General features: G+C 34.9%; 1 protein-coding gene across 1 annotated transcript in view; it reads left to right on the forward strand.

Moving 5' to 3' along the window:
• Positions 1-24,022, forward strand: part of LOC138328868 (uncharacterized) — a 124,746-nt gene that overhangs the window by 10,354 nt on the left and 90,370 nt on the right. The window contains exon 2 of the mRNA XM_069275583.1: positions 9,828-9,953. Within this exon, the coding sequence (XP_069131684.1) occupies positions 9,828-9,953 (126 nt within the window). The remainder of the gene's footprint in view (positions 1-9,827; positions 9,954-24,022) is intronic.

Consider the following 24,022-nt stretch of genomic DNA (forward strand, 5'->3'; position numbering starts at 1 on the left):
CACTGTATATATATCCTGACAATCCTGTTACACTGTATATATCCTGACAATACCCCTCTGTGTTACACTGTATATATCCTGACAATATCCCTCCATGTTACACTGTATATATCCTGACAATACCATGTTACACTGTATATATCCTGACAATACCCCTCCATGTTACACAGTATATATCCTGACAATACCTTGTTACACTGTATATATCCTGACAATGCCCCTCCATGTTACACTGTATATATCCTTACAATACCCCTCCATATTTCATTGTTTTATACTGTTTATATCCTGACAATACCCCTCTGTGTTACACTTATATATCCTTCTGTTGACAATACCCCTCTGTTTACACTATATATATCTTCTGTCTGTTGTTTTCCTCCTCCACACCTCTGGATAGCACTATTCTTATCTTCTATCTGTTGTTTCCTCCTCCACACCCCTGACAATTTGATAGCACTATTCTTATCTTCTGTCTGTTGTTTCTTCCTCCACACCCCTGACAATTTGATAGCACTATTCTTATCTTCTGTCTGTTGTTTCCTCCTCCACACCCCTGACAATTTGATAGCATTATTCTTAACTTCTGTCTGTTGTTTCCTCCTCAACACCTCTGGATAAGACTATTCTTATCTTTGTCTGTTGTTTCCTCCTCCACACTTCTGGATAGCACTATTCTTATCTTTGTCTGTTGTTTCCTCCTCCACACCCCTGACAATTTGATAGCACTATTCTTAACTTCTGTCTGTTGTTTCCTCCTCAACACCTCTGGATAAGACTATTCTTATCTTTGTCTGTTGTTTCCTCCTCCACACCTCTGGATAGCACTATTCTTATCTTCTGTCTGTTGTTTCCTCCTCCATACCTCTGGATAACACTATTCTTATCTTTGTCTGTTGTTTCCTCCTCCACACCCCTGACAATTTGATAGCACTATTCTTAACTTCTGTCTGTTGTTTCCTCCTCCACACCTCTGGATAGCACTATTCTTATCTTTGTCTGTTGTTTCCTCCTCCACACCTCTGGATTAGCACTATTGTTATCTTCTGTCTGTTATCTTCTGTCTGTTGTTTCCTCCTCCACACTTCTGGATAGCACTAATCTTATCTTTGTCTGTTGTTTCCTCCTCCACACCTCTGGATAGCACTATTCTTATCTTCTGTCTGTTGTTTCCTCCTCCACACCCCTGACAATTTGATAGCACTATTCTTATCTTCTGTCTGTTGTTTCCTCCTCCACACCTATGGATAGCACTATTCTTATCTTCTATCTGTTGTTTCCTCCTCCACACCCCTGACAATTTGATAGCACTATTCTTATCTTCTGTCTGTTGTTTCTTCCTCCACACCCCTGACAATTTGATAGCACTATTCTTATCTTCTGTCTGTTGTTTCCTCCTCCACACCTCTGGATAGCACTATTCTTATCTTCTATCTGTTGTTTCCTCCTCCACACCCCTGACAATTTGATAGCACTATTCTTATCTTCTGTCTGTTGTTTCCTCCTACACACCTATGACAATTAGATAGCACTATTGTTATCTTCTGTCTGTTGTTTCCTCCTCCACACCTCTGACAATTTGATAGCACTATTCTTATCTTCTGTCTGTTGTTTCTTCCTCCACACCCCTGACAATTTGATAGCACTATTCTTATCTTCTGTCTGTTGTTTCCTCCTTCACACCTCTGGATAGCACCATTCTTATCTTCTATCTGTTGTTTCCTCCTCCACACCCCTGACAATTTGATAGCACTATTCTTATCTTCTGTCTGTTGTTTCCTCCTCCACACCTATGACAATTAGATAGCACCATTCTTATCTTCTGTCTGTTGTTTCCTCCTCCACACCCCTGACAATTTGATAGCACTATTCTTATCTTCTGTCTGTTGTTTCCTCCTCCACACCCCTGACAATTTGATAGCACTATTCTTAACTTCTGTCTGTTGTTTCCTCCTTCACACCTCTGGATAGCACTATTCTTATCATCTGTCTGTTGTTTCTTCCTCCACATCCCTGACAATTTGATAGCACTATTCTTATCTTCTGTCTGTTGTTTCCTCCTCCACACCCCTGACAATTTGATAGTACTATTCTTAACTTCTATCTGTCGTTTCCTCCTCCACACCAGTTCTTCATGAATATTGATTATCATGTTCAATCAAAGTCTCCTAAGGGTCAATAATTACTGTGCAGTTATGATATTATAATTGTTTTTCTTTTGTTCTATTTTACAAAGGTTTAATGACTCTTTATTTTATCTTTTTTTTTTCTCAGTTTCCCCAAAGTACATACTTCAATTTTTTCTCTTTTATGTTCCTTTTGACTAAGGTTCAATTTTGGCCTCTGGTCGACCAATTGTGATTGCTTGTTGTTGTCCTTTTGAAATAATTTACATTTTTGACTTCTTCCCAAAAACAATTTGAGGTCAAAGCTTAAGTGTAAATGGAAATAACTTGACTTCTCAATGTCAGAAGACTGTGTGCCTTTAAAATCCTGAGGTGAAGGGCTATACAGTTTGTTCAAAGAGATAACATTGACCATCTTTTGAATTTCTCAATATTTAAGACCTGTTATATTAATGTATCTGTGTGAATGGCAAACAACCTGGTTCCCACATTCATGCTTAAAAGTTATACTGTACAATAACATTACATAATATGTTGTTCAGCTTTAAAAAAAAAAACAAAAAAAAACCTGACAGCTTTATACTGTATCACAACTGACAGCATTTTATTGATAGAAATTGTTAATTTGGAGGTTTTCTTTTTAAGCTGAAGTCGTACCATAGATTTACAGACTTTAAATGCTCTTAGACATGTTCTCCATAGAATATATACAAAGCTAAGTAACGATTGGGCTACGTGATTGATATAGGATATGATCATGATATGTAAATGATTTTTTTATGATCTCCAGTGCCAGTAAAGAGTACGTGAGATGAGTTTGGTGATATGTGTACCTGGGGTAGTCGGTGATTGTAACACAGGTGGTGGTGATATCTGTATTTACGGTGTCCGATTCCACGATGACATAGTCTTTAATGACTTGGTAATGTACCTTAACATGCGCTATGTTCTTGGATATCAAGTTTCATATTTATCATTACATATTTATAATGCCACGTTTATTCGTTAGATTTGCCAGGTTATTACTGGAAACTTCTCATTTTTTTATCGAAATCAATTAAATTTTATTTGAAATTTTGAAAAAGAGAGGAAAGGAAGTGGTTGGAGGGGGGGGGGGAGGGTTTAGAAATTCAATTATGTACTGTTGCTTATTGCAAATTTTAAAAATAATGCTGCCAGAATGGATTTGTCTGAACTAGTGGGTCAAAAAACAGATAAGGATCTACTGTTAAATCCTTTTTAGACTTTAGTAAATTAGATTTTACTATCAAGCCTGTGAGGTGTAACAATTAATTGTTGATAATCTTTTGGCCATCAGTCTTGTGATACATCCACTTTTTACACTCCACAAAAACTTTCCTAGTCCGATATTAACTGGCGACATTGTGTGATATTGTTAGCCTTTCTTCATGGCTAATGGTTCCTGTTATGTCATTTCTTTGGTCAGACAAACAAACCTAACTCCCTACAGGTTATAAATGGACCTTAGAAAGCTGGTCTTCAATCAAATTGAAATTTAATGAGAAGATCCTTGAGAGACTTACAAAGGTACATACCTTAGACATTATAAAGCCCATGTTCATAAAGTGCTGGCAAGTGAAAAAAAAGACTAATGTTAGGAACACCATATCATTGAAAGTACCTATTGATGTAGAATTAAATATTCATATGACAAATAAGCTGTAGTATTGTGGTGATTAGAGAAGAGACTGTTTAATTAGACCTCCTACTGATCACTGTAATGCAGAGAAAAAACGTACTGTGGATTATTTCACGAGAGAAGTTTAAATACATGGTAGAAAAAAACTTACATAACAGACCCATGAGAGTACTATTCACATTGATGTTTACATTTCATTAACAGATTGTTAAAGAGCGGGTGTAAAGATATTGCGACCCTAACCATTTAATTTGTGTGAATTTGTTTGATATTGAGTGGAAGACGTTAATTCATTCTGGTTATAGTTTGATGTTTGGTTGTATTGGGTACCATTGAAGTTTCCTGGTTTTGGTGTAATTGTAAAAATTGATACAAATTATTCATGTCATGTTTAAACTTTTTATTGTGAAATAATGTAAAAGTTTAACCACAATTCTTTTCTCAATTATTGTTAATAGAAATTCTGTGACATGACTTTTATATTAGATTTTAATGTTTGCTTTCAGATACAAAGAGAAGCCAAAAAAAATATTTGGAAAAAAAATCTCTTGAAATGTATAAAAAATAATCATTATTTTGCTATTGCTTTAATGAAGTAATGACAGCTAGGTATCAAGCAAAACCTGGTTTGACCTGAAATGACTTATTGGTGAACACAATGTATGGATGGTTGTATTATATTTGTCGACAACCTTCCCAGGCCTTCACCGTACTAGTGTTTTGTGTGAGCCATGTCAGCAATTCTATGGCCGTCCTGTAGTATACTAAGTAATCGGTAGTAGAATCTTCTGGCACACTGTCAATATGTATTCTAAACAAGTGATTCCTTTAATATTTATTAGCCATATTGTATCAGTCGTTTGGTATTTACCTGATTTAAATATTTTGCATTATCATTGTGTCCTTAACTTGCTCAATGAACTGTAGATGTGGTGGATGTGGACAAGTATTTAACAGGGAATCTCATTCCTTCTTGGCCCTACTCCTCTATATGTTGTATATTAGTCAATGCATTTTATTGAATATTGAACTTCTTAAATGATACTGAATAAGCCAACATGATCTGTTGCATCCCAATACAATGGACAGTTTTTTTTTACAATAGAATAGGCTATAGATCAAACATAAAGAATCTTTCCTCAGAGTTCAGTAAGACACATTTCTTTTGCTGGCTATGTCTACTTTTTATACCCTTGCAATGAAGTTAAGGGGGGAGGGTATACTGGAAATAGGTTTTCCGTCGGTCCGTCTGGAGACACAACTTTGCCCCGCTAACCCCTAAACTTCTTGACAGATATTGTCATCATGCACCGTCCATGGTCGTGCGCCGTCCACCGTGCGCAGTGCGTAAACTTTTCATTCAAACGTTTTCTCAATAACCGAAAGGCCCAGGGCACTGATAATTGGCCTGTAGCATGCTGGTATAAAAGGCTACCAAGTTTGTTCAAATGAATGACCTTGACCTTCATTCAAGGTTACAGTGGTCAAATAGGCTAAAATCCTTTAAACAACTTCTTGTGAATAACTAAGAGGCCTAGTGACCTAATATTGGGCCCGTGGTATGCTGGAATAAAGGGCTTCCAAGTTTGCTCAAATGAATGACCTTGATCTTCATTCAAGGTCAAAGGGGCCAAATAAACTAAAATCTTTAAACGACTTCATGTGAATAACTAAGAGGCCTAGAGACCCGATATTGGGCCTGTGGCATGCACGGATGAATGGCTATCAAGTTTGTTCCTATGAATGCATGACCTTCATCTTCATTCAAGGTCACAGGGGTCAAATAGGCTAAAATCATTAAATGACTTCTTGTGAATAACTAAGAGGCCTAGAGATATGATATTTGACCTGTGACATGTCTGGATGAATGTCTACCAAGTTAGTGCAAATGAATGATATTGACCTTCATTCAAGGTCACAGGGGTCAAAAAGGCTACAGTCTTTAAAGCGACTTCTTCTCAAGAACCAGAAGGCCAAGGGTACTGATATTGGGCCTGTTACATGCTGGGATTAATGGCTATCAAGTTTGTTCCAATGAATGCATGACCTTCATCTTCATTCAAGGTCACAGGGGTCAAATAGGCTAAAATCATTAAATGACTTCGTGTGAATAACTAAGAGGCCTAGAGATATGATATTTGACCTGTGACATGTCTGGATGAATGTCTACCAAGTTAGTTCAAATGAATGATATTGATCTTCATTCAAGGTTACAGGGGTCAAAAAGGCTACAGTCTTTAAAGCGACTTCTTCTCAAGAATCAGAAGGCCAAGGGTACTGATATTGGGCCTGTTACATGCTGGGATGAAGGGCTACCTATTTTGTTCAAGTGAATGACCTTGACCTTCATTCAAGGTCAGAAGGGTATAAAAGGCTAAAATCTTTTAAACAACTTCTTGTAAATAAGGAAGAGTTCTAGAGACTGGATGTTGGACTCATAGCATGGTGGGGACCAAGGGACCTTCATTCATGGTCTAATTCATCAAATATATCAGAACCTGAACTTCTTCTATTAAAACAGTTCTTTGTATTGCCTTAATTGTTTGTCACTGCTATATTCTTTGAGTGTTGTATTGTGCCAGTAGTCAGATGACCGTTAAGGCCCATGGGCCTCTTGTTTTAAAATAAAATGGTACACAAAACCCTGACATAAAGGTAAGTTGACTAAACTATATAGGGTTCTGCAGTGTCCCCCTGTTAATGGAGTTATTACTAAATTTGTGCAGCGGGGGTATTAGTCATCCACTCTGGCGACAGTTTTAGTTTGTCTTGCATATAACCTTTATAAGCTTATGGCATCGTGCAGTCATCCAACTTCCATCTATTTAGCCATTGAGCTTTACATTTTCCTGTAAAGGACTTCTTCACAAAAAACTAAGAACCCTAGCGATATAGAGATATACCTGACACATTTTGGAATAAAAGCTTTCAGGTGTGAATGACCTTGACCTTTATTCAAGGTCACAGGGGTCAAAATGGCTTAAATCTTAGAATTCCTTCGTTTCAAAAAAAAAAGAAGAGGCTTATAGACTTAATATTGGGCTTGTGGCATGTTACCAAGTTTGTTCAAATTAATGACCTTGACATTTGATCATGGTCACAGGGGTCAAAGAGGTTAAAATATGTGAATGACTTGTTGTAAAAAACTAAGCTAGGCCTGATGACATATTGACTGTCAATTAAAGTTACTTTAATAAAACATGGAACAATTTCTTACTATCTTGGGACTATACCAGTAATATTCACCAATTAGCAATTTGGGCCCAAATACAATCCCATCAGAATATCAAGGATGCTACTGAGTATAATATGAGAAATCAAAATTTCAGTCTAAAACTTCACCAGGAACCTTAAAGTTTGTGATCCTAGCCAGGTTTTGTGTGATTTTCTGTTAACAATTTTGGAGGTGGAGGAAAGTCAGAGTACCAAGAGGAAAACCATTGTCCTCTGTTCAGTACCTGACAACTGCCCAATATGGGTTGTATGCCAAATGTTGTGAGACATTAATTACTGGACTGGTGGGGCCTCTATCTAAACTAGAAACAATTCTACCAATTATATAATTACATTGATGGTGGATACCAATTTTGTTTTAAAGTTTCTGAAGTCGTGTTATTTTTGATGTGTTTTGTTGTACCATTATTGTGTTCTGCTAGGCTTAACACAATTACACAGAGGAGTCCTTATACTCATTTACAATCATCGTTTACACAGCTGTTTATTTACATTAGACATTTTAGGGACTTTACCTTGAATAGTTGTCATTATCAGTAAAATCTAAAGTATACAAACAACCTATTTACGTAAATTGAGCATGAGATTTTGTACACAAATAGCCTAACAGCAAACCATTGGTCACTCCTGCTAAAGTCTGGTATTCATTCTTCTCAAACTTTTATGAGACAATGTTCCTTATTTTTTCACAAAGAAATAATTTGTTTGATGAAAGTAGACTGACTCAAATTGGTAATGTAGTCTGTGAAATATGTCTTCACTCATTGTAATTGTATTTTTTAGTTCCTATGTAATTTTGTAAACTCTGTATTTCCATATTACAGTTTAATCTGTCCTTGTCAGTAGGTATTGATTGTGATGTCATGTTTTGCAAGCATAACGTCATACTTTTCTGAGAAAACAGCATTAAGTTTGCTTACAAAAGAATACCATCACAATACCTGCAAGGAAGATAACTCTGTGATATATGTAATGTAAAGATGGATTATCTTATAAATCCTTAGAAATTTTGTAATTATTGGTATTTTGTAATTATTGGTATTTTATAAATAGGAGGTAATTTTCTAATGATTGGTATTTTGTAATTATTGGTATTTTATAAATCAGAGGTAATTTTGTAATTATTGGTATTTTATAATTCGAAGGTAATTTTGTAATTATTGGTATTTCATAAATCGGAGGTAATTTTGTAATTATTGTTATTCTATAAATAGGAGGTAATTTTGTAGTTATTGATATTTAGTAATTTTTGGTATTTAATAAAAGTCATAGGTAATTTTTTAATTATTGATATTTTGTAATTATTGGTATTTTGTAAATATTTATATTTTATAAGTCATAGGTAATTTAGTAATTTTTGGTATTTAATAAAAGTCATAGGTAATTTTTGAATTTTTGTTATTTTACAGCTCGTAGTAAGTATCTAACTCCTTTGGAGTTGGATGATCCGGGAGATTTCTCTGAGTCTGACAATCACTCGGACACGGAGAGTCAGGCTCTCAGTGAAGGTATAGATGTGATGTTATCATATTCACTGCCAGGCCGCCCAGTAGCTATGTCAGTGTCAGGAAATGTTGGCAGCTAGTTAATTTGATAAACCAATCAAAATTGTTCAACATTATAGTTGATAAAAAACTAAGCAATCAGAATTATAAAATGTATTGTCAAAAAAAGAGATATTTTTTTCCTTTGAATCTTTTCAAGAGAATGAATCAATGTTTATTGATATCAATTACATCATTTATATTAAGTACCAGTATTGTGTTTTCAGTGACAATTTTGATTGGTAGTTGATATTTTATTTCAGGCCAGGCTGTAATGTTTGATTTTAGATGCCAGGTTGTTATTTAGACACCATTAAGACAAGTGCTTGTTTACCATTCTTATCATGATAAATACTGACTATCTATTGGTGGCAAAATTATAATTGACATGTATAAAGTATTGATTATGTTAACAGTGATTTCCTTGCCCTAATTATTATACAGAGGCCCACATCTTATTTTCCAAAAGGAAACATAGCTGTGGCAATTTTCACATAGCGGAAAAATATTTCTATCTACTCAAGCACAACACTAGCATCAAAATATTTGCTTGATTAAAGTTGATAAACTATTACCTTGGTTTATTATAAGCTTATGAAAATGTTGTAAAGGAAATACATGTATTTAAGAAATAAATAAATTGGCATATTCTGACTAAGATTAGAATAGGAAAATAAAGTAAAATTTCTGAAGGAGAAAGGACCATGGTATAGATAAGACATACAGAGGACACTGAGTTCTATACTCAAGTAAAGTTTGGTCAATGATTGGAAACCATTTCAAAGGGGAGGTAACTCCTGTAACAAAATCTGCAAATCAAAATATACATATCTTCAGTCCTGGATAACCATGGTATGATATCTCATTAATTTCACTGATAACTTATTTTTGTATATATATCAATTTGTTCATGTCAATTTTTAGCGTAAACAAGATTCATAGTATTTGGCTGACAAAAAGATATTTAAAAAAAAAAAAAGTGTTAAAAATTATCTGAACCATACTGATAAAGGTTAACAGCTTATGATGTAAAAATACATTTATGATGATGTTGTGCTATCTTATTCATCAATAAATAAGAAAAATCAAATGATATCATTGAAATTATTTGACAAATTAAAATAAATCAAGCAAAATCATTTGAATACTTTAATGACTTTGATATAAAATGATAAACAAGTCACACTTGTCGGTTTAATTAATGCTACATTTGGTGAAGGTTAAGTATCACATGTTAAAGCTCGTGTGCCACTTCGCTTTCAGGTCGAAATCAAGGCTTTAGACATAACTTTTCCTCGTATGCCGAGTGGGAGAAGACATATGGCTGTGTGTTGAGCAGTACTAGTGATAGCAGTGACTCCGAATCGGACTCGGACGAGGTCAAAAATGGTAAGAGTAGTCCGTAATTAATGTTCAATGTCTTTATAAAGCACAGACACAGGAGAGATCAAATATAGACATACAGTCAATCAACTGTTTAGATTAACATGATTTACCAACATTTAAGCTATAAGTTACCAGAATTGGTACTCCATAAGGAAGCAGAAAAAAAAAACAAAAAAAATAACTTGAGTTTGAATAACTGTTTCAACAGTACTAACCCTGTACATGTAACTTGTTGGTCCACTAAAGTGCACAAAGGAACATTTAGTTAACATGAAGTTACATTTAATAATAAAATGGTTGAGTCAGATGGGTCCAATTAATGTCTTAATTAGTGCTGGTCAATGAAGGTTTGGTAATTACATAAAGTATTAAACAGCACTACGTATACAATAACAAATGTGGCATCAACTCAAAGGATTCTGTTGTTACAATTACATTATGGTACTGGTCATCAAGGTGTATTATGAAAATACAGTAATTACTGTGTACTGTATCATTATAAGTTGAACGGGAGGTGGAGGGGGAAATTAAGCAGCAATTTGATAATTTAATCTAACACACAATAACATGACAAATATAATATTTCAATGGGGTTTAAAAACAATTGTTAAATTAGAGGCATAAAATAACATTGTAAGGTGTAAATTAAGGTGTAAATACCTTTGTACGTATTTAAATGTTCTAATCCTACAGTGTGACCTTTAATGATTGTTAATGTTATAAGTGTGACCTTTAATGATTGTTAATGTTATATGTGGTCTAGCTGCTCTGTATATTTAATGATTGTTAATGTTATATGTGGTCTAGCTGCTCTGTATATTTAATGATTGTTAATGCAGCTCTGTATACCGACAGTCTTGTTAAACGCTAGATGTGCTTTGTAATGGAAAGATATAATGCTGTGTGTGCTAAAGAGTTTAATCTACTTAGATTAGATCTGCTATTTTAGGTACCACATGTAGAATAGGAATAAAGGGGGACAACTCTGATTGTCTCTTGCATTTTATTGACAGCATGTCTTTTTTGTATTGTCTGTTTATATGTCCAATTTAAGTTAAGTTTATTGTGTGATAAAAAAGAAAAAAATGAAGTTTGATTGTTAAAATTAATCCTTGAAAATTTACCGTTGCCATCAAAAATTTTATGTGATTTAATTGGAAAATCTGCATGGTGTTTAAATTATACCAGGGTAATATTTTTTTTTTAAGTTCTAGAGGTATTTTGATCAGCTTTCATTTCATCATCTGTGTCTAATTACTTTCTGCATTGTAAATAGAATTATAAGAAATTCTGTAATTGCAAGATAAATATGTTTCTTTTCAGAAGGGAAGTTATTCAATACAACATTTTGTATGATAATAAGATAATTCATAAGACATTTAATAAATCAAACTTGGTGATTACCGGCATTGTGATGAATTCAGTATAACTTTATAACTGTGTCAGCCAGCCTTTTCAGATATTGACTTCTGTGTTGTAAACACATTAAATAATACATCATCTATTCTTCAGTCCTAATGCAAATTATATAACTTGAATGGTATTTGTCAATATTCATGCTATGGAGAACATGTATTAGAGCATGGTTTCCAGGTGATTTCTGGGTGATACTATCTAAATTTTACAAAAGACATGATAGAATGTTAAGTCTCCAATGTTCAGATTTAATATTCATACAATATTGTATGAGAGAATGTTCACTTGCTGTAAATAAATAAAAACTTAAAGAAACCTTTCAGTCTCTTCTATAAATGCTATAAGTATTATTATCCCCCGCCCAACGAAGTTGGCGGGGGATATACAAATGGGTTCCGTCCCTCCGTCCGTCCGTCCGTCCATCCGTCTGTCCGTCCGTACGAATGGTTTCCGGAGCATAACTCTAAAACCAGTAGAGATATTTCCACGAAACTTCATACACACATTGGTCTTATGGTCTAGTAGTGCCTTTTGCTATTTTTAGGTTTTCATATTTTGCATATTTTCCGTAACCATGGAAACATTGCTGAAAATATCATATTTTTGTACCAGGTTCGTTTCCGGAGCATAACTCTAAAACCAGAAAAGATATTTCCACGAAACTTCATACACACATTGGTCTTATGGTCTAGTAGTGCCTTTTGCTATTTTTAGGTTTTCATTTTTTGCATATTTTCCGTAACCATGGAAACATTGCTGAAAATATCATATTTTTGTACCAGGTTTGTTTCCGGACCATAACTCTAAAACCAGAAGAGATATTTCAACAAAACTTCATAGACACATTGGTCTTATGGTCTAGTAGTGCCTTTTGCTATTTTAAAGTTTTCACTTTTTGTATTTTTTTCTGTAACCATGGAAACATTGCTGAAAATGGCAGATTTTTGTGTAAGAATTGTTTCCAGAGCACAACTCTAAAACCAGCAGAGATATTTCCATGAAACTTCATAGACACATTGTTCTCTTGGTCTAGTAGTGCCTTTTGCTATTTTTAGGTTTTCACTTTTTGTGCTTTTTTCTGTAACCATAGAAACATTGCTGAAAATATCATATTTTTGTAGCAGGTTCATTTCCGGAGCATAACTCTAAAACCAGCATAGATATTTCCACGAAACTTCATGCACTTTTTCCGTTACCATGGAAACATTGCTGACAATATCATGGTAAATGGTAAATGTTACTTTGCAAAACTCCACCCATCTTTGTGTATATGGTCTAATATAAATGTCAAGGCTGTATACCTGATTCAACAATTGCAGCCCCGCTCTACTTGAATTATACTCCATCTTTCTTTAGCTCAACTTCCTTTTTCCTGTTTTTTTTTCCATACACATAAATCTCCACAATCAAACTTACTTCAGCTTTGATATCTCCATTGGCGGGGGATCTGAATGACTATGTCCTTGTTTAAATAATTTTTGAAACTTAACAAAATCTTGTGAGCCTTTAATTGAAAATTCCTAGAAAACTCTGAGAGTCACTTCAGCCTGTATATGTAATAACTATTAAGATAATGTTTTGAAACTTGACAGAATCTTGTGAGGCTCTTGCTGCTTTATAGCAGGTATTTCGGCTTTTACTTATAGAACTGGCTGATAGAGTGGCAGCAGCTATAAGGCAATGCTACCATTGTAGATCATTATTACCAGCTGATCAGGATAAGGACATCCGATCACAAAGCACTAAAAGAATACCAGTATATGGGGCATGGTTATAACTATCCTGTAGATCACAGCTTTGGAGGGAGAGAGAAAAGTATGCATAAATAGAAACAAAAATTTCAATAATTTGCATGGCATGTTCTATAAAACGGTTACAGGTATTATAAATTCAATCAGGGACTTTAGCATTCTGATAAACTCTTAACAGCTCTATGTGGGTCCAAACATTCTTTACCTCAATTGTTTATTATTTGATCAATTACAAGTACTTTTAGCCTTATATTGATCTTATAGAATATTGTGATGAAAGGTTTCAAAGTTTGTTCAATAATGTGACCTTGATGTTGACCTTCATTCAAAGCCATAGTAATTAAAAAAGCCTCAAAATTGAAATAACTCCTCCATAACCAAGAGGCAGAGCATGTGTGAATGGTTACCAATTTTGTTCAAATAAATAAACTTGATTGTCGATTTATTTTAAAATCTTTATTGTAAATAACTAAGATGCTTAGAGATTTGATTTTGAGTCTGTAGAAAATTTGCATGAAGGACTAACAAGCTTGTTCAGATAAAGTCCTTGATCTTTGTTACGTGTCTTTTAGGTAAAACAGACTAAATGCTTCAAGACTTCTCAACAACCAAAATTCCCAGAATTGTACATGAATTCTCAGTAATAATAAACAGTTAACGAAACCCTTTTTTGGGTGTGTAGCATACTGAGATAAGTTCTTCTAACGTTGTTCAAGTGATGACCTTGACCTTCATTAAATCTCTTCATCATAATTGAGACCTTTATTGAAGGTCACAGAAATAAAAAAAAATTGAAAATTGGGACCAAAAATGGACAGTTTATCCATGGCATATCTCGCATATTGTTATTTCTTTGAAATATGCTACAAATTGCTAATTAACTTATTTTTTAAAGCTCGCCAATCATGCGCATTTTGCATTTTGTGTGATGTTCTTGATGCTATGAAACAACTAAATGTACAATATATCTTCATCAAACTTCATACATTAATTTATGTTATTGCTAGATTATATTCATATGAATGCAAGTCACAAAGATCATAATGCTTATCAAAACTATAGTTATATGAACCTGTTAAATCATTGCCATTTGTGAAATCAAGTCCAAGGTTTTGTTAATGAGTAACCCAAGTCAATAAACTGTATATTTCTAACATTCATGTTAGACAATCATTTCTCCCTTTGGTACGTCCTTCCCAATCTTACTGTCTACAAAGCAGATAACATTTGTTTAAGTCTTTAATTGCTATGTGTATTAAATCTTTTGTATTTCTTACTCTCTTTGGACACCTTAGGCATGAAGGTTGTGAAATTTTAGGACTAGAACCTATTATCAATGGAGATCAAAAGATTGCTAGCTCAGGTATTTGATAATAGACAAACAAGTCTTTACATTACACAGGTCATTTTATGATTAAAGTGTATTACAGGCTTAGTTGTAACTGAGATAGCCATTGAACCTGAACTTTTAATTGGATATTAGTCACATGACGTGCACCTGACAATGCGGTTGTGGCCTGGGTATTAGGTGTTTAGTGGTCAGACTATGTAAGTGGGATTTGTATGGCTGCTGAGATGCAGTCTCAGAGACAGCAGAGTATGTGTCAACAGTTACCGTTCCTTCTTCTGGATGGACCTCTCACTTCTATACTGGAAGGTATAACCGACACTTTTCACTGCCAAGGATTTAAGTTTATACCTGTTGTGTGACATGGTTAGGTCTAATTCAGCTACATGTATTGTCAGAGTTTCAAAAAGGGCATATATCAATTTATTTGAAACATTATCTTTTATCCATTTTGTTTTCTAAACATTAAATGTTTGTCCTAGCTAAACTAACAAACAAGCACATATTTACGTTTTTGATAATTTGGAATGTTTTCTGGTTGTTTTCTCATATCTTTTATTTTGTTGTTTATGTTCACTCTTCTTCTGTTCATCTTTTGACTTGCTTAATTTTTTTTTCATCTTTGTTTATTTTTTTTCTATTTTTTTTGACAGATGAAAGACTAATATTTATTACTATACTATATAAAGTGTAAGATTACTGTTTTCCCAGACAACATACAGTTAAACACTTGAGATAGTCTGGTTATCTGTTGTACCCGTAGCCTCTCAATACAACTGGCAGTTTGTCCATCTTTTAGTCAGACGAGCGATTGTCTTCTATAAGAATCCTTCTACATCTGTGTGTCAGATCTCTGGGAGGACTATAGCTTTACAATACATGTGTATTAGTCTATCCATGTACGTCTATTGTCTCCTCCCCATTGTCTTCATGCCTGGCTTGTTTCCGCTATCATAAATGGCCATTTTGGTTCACCAGACAAATCATACTCATAAAGTATAGTTTTAACATGTCACTATGTACTTCATAATTAACTCCTACAGACAGTACAGATATTTTTGAAGTATTATTTTTCTCTTTGATAAAACATTGCGTGAAGAATTAGTGTAATAGCGCCAACCAAATGCTATTTTGAGGTGTGAACTTTGTCCTTTTTTCTGTACGACGTGGGAAGAATATTTAATTTGTCATTGACTTTGAAATTGTAATGGGGTAGTTTGTCTAATGTTTTTCTGCTAATGTATTAGGTAATAGGTCAGCTGATGTTCCAGTCTAATGATTGTTATCATCTTGTGGCATGAAGTGGTTAAAGCTCACGATTTTGGTTTCTTTGGATATGTGATTGGGTACTAGAGGACTAAAAAAGACTGTTTAACCAGACAATAGAAAACTTTCTTAAATTGTCCTTTATTACTTTTAAACAAGTGGACCATTTTACCATGATTGTTATAGTATTCATTTCTTGATTCCAAAAGTTTTCAACACATATTCCACAGTGACAAGGGTTATGCCTCTTTCTTTGTACCCACATATATTGACAGTACATCACAAATAAGACCTGTGAATAGATGAAGATTTATTTTACACATTTCTGCAGAATGTAGAATAAAACTTTCTGTCCAATACCAATATAAGTGTTTGATTTTATTTTACTGAAAAAAGATAACAATTAGAAAATCTAGAATGGCTTTACAATTATTGCTAATGTAATGTGTAGTGATTGCTTGGCAGGTTTTGGGAGGCTGCAGTATACTTGTGTTAGGCTCCTTGTGATAGGGTAAACTGTCGCTGATATTATGATATTATAGTGCTTTCTCTCAGTAACACACTATGAAAGAGGGTAAACTGTCACTGATATTATAGTGCTTTCTCTCTGTAACACACTATGAAAGAGGGTAAACTGTCACTGATATTATAGTGCTTTCTCTCAGTAACACACTATGAAAGAGGGTAAACTGTCACTGATATTATAGTGCTTTCTCTCTGTAACACACTATGAAAGAGGGTAAAGTGTCACTGATATTATAGTGCTTTCTCTCAGTAACACACTATGAAAGAGGGTAAACTGTCACTGATATTATAGTGCTTTCTCTCTGTAACACACTATGAAAGAGGGTAAACTGTCACTGATATTATAGTGCTTTCTCTCTGTAACACACTATGAAAGAGGGTAAACTGTCACTGATATTATAGTGCTTTCTCTCTGTAACACACTATGAAAGAGGGTAAACTGTCACTGATATTATAGTGCTTTCTCTCAGTAACACACTATGAAAGAGGGTAAACTGTCACTGATATTATAGTGCTTTCTCTCTGTAACACACTATGAAAGAGGGTAAACTGTCGCTGATATTATAGTGCTTTCTCTCTGTAACACACTATGAAAGAGGGTAAACTGTCACTGATATTATAGTGCTTTCTCTCTGTAACACACTATGAAAGAGGGTAAACTGTCACTGATATTATAGTGCTTTCTCTCAGTAACACACTATGAAAGAGGGTAAACTGTCACTGATATTATAGTGCTTTCTCTCAGTAACACACTATGAAAGAGGGTAAACTGTCACTGATATTATAGTGCTTTCTCTCTGTAACACACTATAAAGAGGGTAAACTGTCACTGATATTATAGTGCTTTCTCTCTGTAACACACTATGAAAGAGGGTAAACTGTCACTGATATTATAGTGCTTTCTCTCTGTAACACACTATGAAAGAGGGTAAACTGTCACTGATATTATAGTGCTTTCTCTCTGTAACACACTATGAAAGAGGGTAAAACTGTCACTGATATTATAGTGCTTTCTCTCTGTAACACACTATGAAAGAGGGTAAACTGTCACTGATATTATAGTGCTTTCTCTCTGTAACACACTATGAAAGAGGGTAAACTGTCACTGATATTATAGTGCTTTCTCTCTGTAACACACTATGAAAGAGGGTAAACTGTCACTGATATTATAGTGCTTTCTCTCTGTAACACACTATGAAAGAGGGTAAACTGTCACTGATATTATAGTGCTTTCTCTCTGTAACACACTATGAAAGAGGGTAAACTGTCACTGATATTATAGTGCTTTCTCTCTGTAACACACTATGAAAGAGGGTAAACTGTCACTGATATTATAGTGCTTTCTCTCTGTAACACACTATAAAGAGGGTAAACTGTCACTGATATTATAGTGCTTTCTCTCTGTAACACACTATGAAAGAGGGTAAACTGTCACTGATATTATAGTGCTTTCTCTCTGTAACACACTATGAAAGAGGGTAAACTGTCACTGATATTATAGTGCTTTCTCTCTGTAACACACTATGAAAGAGGGTAAACTGTCACTGATATTATAGTGCTTTCTCTCTGTAACACACTATGAAAGAGGGTAAACTGTCACTGATATTATAGTGCTTTCTCTCTGTAACACACTATGAAAGAGGGTAAACTGTCACTGATATTATAGTGCTTTCTCTCTGTAACACACTATGAAAGAGGGTAAACTGTCACTGATATTATAGTGCTTTCTCTCTGTAACACACTATGAAAGAGGGTAAACTGTCACTGATATTATAGTGCTTTCTCTCTGTAACACACTATGAAAGAGGGTAAACTGTCACTGATATTATAGTGTTTCTCTCTGTAACACACTATAGTGCTTTCTCTCTGTAACACACTATAAAGAGGGTAAACTGTCACTGATATTATAGTGCTTTCTCTCTGTAACACACTATGAAAGAGGGTAAACTGTCACTGATATTATAGTGCTTTCTCTCTGTAACACACTATGAAAGAGGGTAAACTGTCACTGATATTATAGTGCTTTCTCTCTGTAACACACTATGAAAGAGGGTAAACTGTCACTGATATTATAGTGCTTTCTCTCTGTAACACACTATGAAAGAGGGTAAACTGTCACTGATATTATAGTGCTTTCTCTCTGTAACACACTATGAAAGAGGGTAAACTGTCACTGATATTATAGTGCTTTCTCTCTGTAACACACTATGAAAGAGGGTAAACTGTCACTGATATTATAGTGCTTTCTCTCTGTAACACACTATGAAAGAGGGTAAACTGTCACTGATATTATAGTGCTTTCTCTCTGTAACACACTATGAAAGAGGGTAAACTGTCACTGATATTATAGTGCTTTCTCTCTGTAACACACTATGAAAGAGGGTAAACTGTCGCTGATATTATAGTGCTTTCTCTCTGTAACACACTATGAAAGAGGGTAAACTGTCACTGATATTATAGTGCTTTCTCTCTGTAACACACTATGAAAGAGGGTAAACTGTCACTGATATTATAGTGCTTTCTCTCTGTAACACACTATGAAAGAGGGTAAACTGTCGCTGATATTATAGTGCTTTCTCTCTGTAACACACTATGAAAGAGGGTAAACTGTCGCTGATATTATAGTGCTTTCTCTCTGTAACACACTATGAAAGAGGGTAAACTGTCACTGATATTATAGTGCTTTCTCTCTGTAACACACTATGAAAGAGGGTAAACTGTCACTGATATTATAGTGCTTTCTCTCTGTAACACACACTATGAAAGAGGGTAAACTGTCACTGATATTATAGTGCTTTCTCTCTGTAACACACTATGAAAGAGGGTAAACTGTCACTGATATTATAGTGCTTTCTCTCAGTAACACACTATGAAAGAGGGTAAACTGTCACTGATATTATAGTGCTTTCTCTCTGTAACACACACTATGAAAGAGGGTAAACTGTCACTGATATTATAGTGCTTTCTCTCTGTAACACACTATGAAAGAGGGTAAACTGTCACTGATATTATAGTGCTTTCTCTCTGTAACACACTATGAAAGAGGGTAAACTGTCACTGATATTATAGTGCTTTCTCTCTGTAACACACTATGAAAGAGGGTAAACTGTCACTGATATTATAGTGCTTTCTCTCTGTAACACACTATGAAAGAGGGTAAACTGTCACTGATATTATAGTGCTTTCTCTCAGTAACACACTATGAAAGAGGGTAAACTGTCACTGATATTATAGTGCTTTCTCTCTGTAACACACTATGAAAGAGGGTAAACTGTCACTGATATTATAGTGCTTTCTCTCTGTAACACACTATGAAAGAGGGTAAACTGTCACTGATATTATAGTGCTTTCTCTCTGTAACACACTATGAAAGAGGGTAAACTGTCACTGATATTATAGTGCTTTCTCTCTGTAACACACTATGAAAGAGGGTAAACTGTCACTGATATTATAGTGCTTTCTCTCTGTAACACACTATGAAAGAGGGTAAACTGTCACTGATATTATAGTGCTTTCTCTCTGTAACACACTATGAAAGAGGGGTAAACTGTCACTGATATTATAGTGCTTTCTCTCTGTAACACACTATGACAGAGGGTAAACTGTCACTGATATTATAGTGCTTTCTCTCTGTAACACACTATGAAAGAGGGTAAACTGTCACTGATATTATAGTGCTTTCTCTCTGTAACACACTATGAAAGAGGGTAAACTGTCACTGATATATTATAGTGCTTTCTCTCTGTAACACACTATGAAAGAGGGTAAACTGTCACTGATATTATAGTGCTTTCTCTCTGTAACACACTATGAAAGAGGGTAAACTGTCACTGATATTATAGTGCTTTCTCTCTGTAACACACTATGAAAGAGGGTAAACTGTCACTGATATTATAGTGCTTTCTCTCTGTAACACACTATGAAAGAGGGTAAACTGTCACTGATATTATAGTGCTTTCTCTCTGTAACACACTATGAAAGAGGGTAAACTGTCACTGATATTATAGTGCTTTCTCTCTGTAACACACTATGAAAGAGGGTAAACTGTCACTGATATTATAGTGCTTTCTCTCTGTAACACACTATGAAAGAGGGTAAACTGTCACTGATATTATAGTGCTTTCTCTCTGTAACACACTATGAAAGAGGGTAAACTGTCACTGATATTATAGTGCTTTCTCTCTGTAACACACTATGAAAGAGGGTAAACTGTCACTGATATTATAGTGCTTTCTCTCTGTAACACACTATGAAAGAGGGTAAACTGTCACTGATATTATAGTGCTTTCTCTCTGTAACACACTATGAAAGAGGGTAAACTGTCACTGATATTATAGTGCTTTCTCTCTGTAACACACTATGAAAGAGGGTAAACTGTCACTGATATTATAGTGCTTTCTCTCTGTAACACACTATGAAAGAGGGTAAACTGTCACTGATATTATAGTGCTTTCTCTCTGTAACACACTATGAAAGAGGGTAAACTGTCACTGATATTATAGTGCTTTCTCTCTGTAACACACTATGAAAGAGGGTAAACTGTCACTGATATTATAGTGCTTTCTCTCTGTAACACACTATGAAAGAGGGTAAACTGTCACTGAAACTATTATAGTGCTTTCTCTCTGTAACACACTATGAAAGAGGGTAAACTGTCACTGATATTATAGTGCTTTCTCTCTGTAACACACTATGAAAGAGGGTAAACTGTCACTGATATTATAGTGCTTTCTCTCTGTAACACACTATGAAAGAGGGTAAACTGTCACTGATATTATAGTGCTTTCTCTCTGTAACACACTATGAAAGAGGGTAAACTGTCACTGATATTATAGTGCTTTCTCTCTGTAATAAACACTCATATGAAAGAGGGTAAACTGTCACTGATATTATAGTGCTTTCTCTCTGTAACACACTATGAAAGAGGGTAAACTGTCACTGATATTATAGTGCTTTCTCTCTGTAACACACTATGAAAGAGGGTAAACTGTCACTGATATTATAGTGCTTTCTCTCTGTAACACACTATGAAAGAGGGTAAACTGTCACTGATATTATAGTGCTTTCTCTCTGTAACACACTATGAAAGAGGGTAAACTGTCACTGATATTATAGTGCTTTCTCTCTGTAACACACTATGAAAGAGGGTAAACTGTCACTGATATTATAGTGCTTTCTCTCTGTAACACACTATGAAAGAGGGTAAAACTGTCACTGATATTATAGTGCTTTCTCTCTGTAACACACTATGAAAGAGGGTAAACTGTCACTGATATTATAGTGCTTTCTCTCTGTAACACACTATGAAAGGTAAATGGGTAAAGTGCTTTCTCTGTCACTATGATGATATTATAGTGCTTTCTCTCTGTAACACACTATGAAAGAGGGTAAACTGTCACTGATATTATAGTGCTTTCTCTCTGTAACACACTATGAAAGAGGGTAAACTGTCACTGATATTATTAGTGCTTTCTCTCTGTAACACACTATGAAAGAGGGTAAACTGTCACTGATATTATAGTGCTTTCTCTCTGTAACACACTATGAAAGAGGGTAAACTGTCACTGATATTATAGTGCTTTCTCTCTGTAACACACTATGAAAGAGGGTAAACTGTCACTGATATTATAGTGCTTTCTCTCTGTAACACACTATGAAAGAGGGTAAACTGTCACTGATATTATAGTGCTTTCTCTCTGTAACACACTATGAAAGAGGGTAAACTGTCACTGATATTATAGTGCTTTCTCTCTGTAACACACTATGAAAGAGGGTAAACTGTCACTGATATTATAGTGCTTTCTCTCTGTAACACACTATGAAAGAGGGTAAACTGTCACTGATATTATAGTGCTTTCTCTCTGTAACACACTATGAAAGAGGGTAAACTGTCACTGATATTATAGTGCTTTCTCTCTGTAACACACTATGAAAGAGGGTAAACTGTCACTGATATTACAGTGCTTTCTCTCTGTAACACACTATGAAAGAGGGTAAACTGTCACTGATATTATAGTGCTTTCTCTCTGTAACACACTATGAAAGAGGGTAAACTGTCACTGATATTATAGTGCTTTCTCTCTGTAACACACTATGAAAGAGGGTAAACTGTCACTGATATTATAGTGCTTTCTCTCGTAACACACTATGAAAGAGGGTAAACTGTCACTGATATTATAGTGCTTTCTCTCTGTAACACACTATGAAAGAGGGTAAACTGTCACTGATATTATAGTGCTTTCTCTCTGTAACACACTATGAAAGAGGGTAAACTGTCACTGATATTATAGTGCTTTCTCTCTGTAACACACTATGAAAGAGGGTAAACTGTCACTGATATTATAGTGCTTTCTCTCTGTAACACACTATGAAGAGGGTAAACTGTCACTGATATTATAGTGCTTTCTCTCTGTAACACACTATGAAAGAGGGTAAACTGTCACTGATATTATAGTGCTTTCTCTCTGTAACACACTATGAAAGAGGGTAAACTGTCACTGATATTATAGTGCTTTCTCTCTGTAACACACTATGAAAGAGGGTAAACTGTCACTGATATTATAGTGCTTTTCTCTCTGTAACACACTATGAAAGAGGGTAAACTGTCGCTGATATTATAGTGCTTTCTCTCTGTAACACACTATGAAAGAGGGTAAACTGTCACTGATATTATAGTGCTTTCTCTCTGTAACACACTATGAAAGAGGGTAAACTGTCACTGATATTATAGTGCTTTCTCTCTGTAACACACTATGAAAGAGGGTAAACTGTCACTGATATTATAGTGCTTTCTCTCTGTAACACACTATGAAAGAGGGTAAACTGTCACTGATATTATAGTGCTTTCTCTCTGTAACACACTATGAAAGAGGGTAAACTGTCGCTGATATTATAGTGCTTTCTCTCTGTAACACACTATGAAAGAGGGTAAACTGTCACTGATATTATAGTGCTTTCTCTCTGTAACACACTATGAAAGAGGGTAAACTGTCGCTGATATTATAGTGCTTTCTCTCTGTAACACACTATGAAAGAGGGTAAACTGTCACTGATATTATAGTGCTTTCTCTCTGTAACACACTATGAAAGAGGGTAAACTGTCACTGATATTATAGTGCTTTCTCTCTGTAACACACTATGAAAGAGGGTAAACTGTCACTGATATTATAGTGCTTTCTCTCAGTAACACACTATGAAAGAGGGTAAACTGTCACTGATATTATAGTGCTTTCTCTCTGTAACACACTATGAAAGAGGGTAAACTGTCACTGATATTATAGTGCTTTCTCTCTGTAACACACTATGAAAGAGGGTAAACTGTCACTGATATTATAGTGCTTTCTCTCTGTAACACACTATGAAAGAGGGTAAAATGTCTCTGATATTATAGTGCTTTCTCTCTGTAACACACTATGAAAGAGGGTAAACTGTCACTGATATTATAGTGCTTTCTCTCAGTAACACACTATGAAAGAGGGTAAACTGTCGCTGATATTATAGTGCTTTCTCTCTGTAACACACTATGAAAGAGGGTAAACTGTCACTGATATTATAGTGCTTTCTCTCAGTAACACACTATGAAAGAGGGTAAACTGTCACTGATATTATAGTGCTTTCTCTCTGTAACACACTATGAAAGAGGGTAAACTGTCGCTGATATTATAGTGCTTTCTCTCTGTAACACACTATGAAAGAGGGTAAACTGTCACTGATATTATAGTGATTTCTCTCTGTAACACACTATGAAAGAGGATAAACTGTCGCTG

This window comes from Argopecten irradians, chromosome 8 (assembly GCF_041381155.1).
Source record: "Argopecten irradians isolate NY chromosome 8, Ai_NY, whole genome shotgun sequence".
NCBI lineage: Eukaryota > Metazoa > Mollusca > Bivalvia > Pectinida > Pectinidae > Argopecten > Argopecten irradians.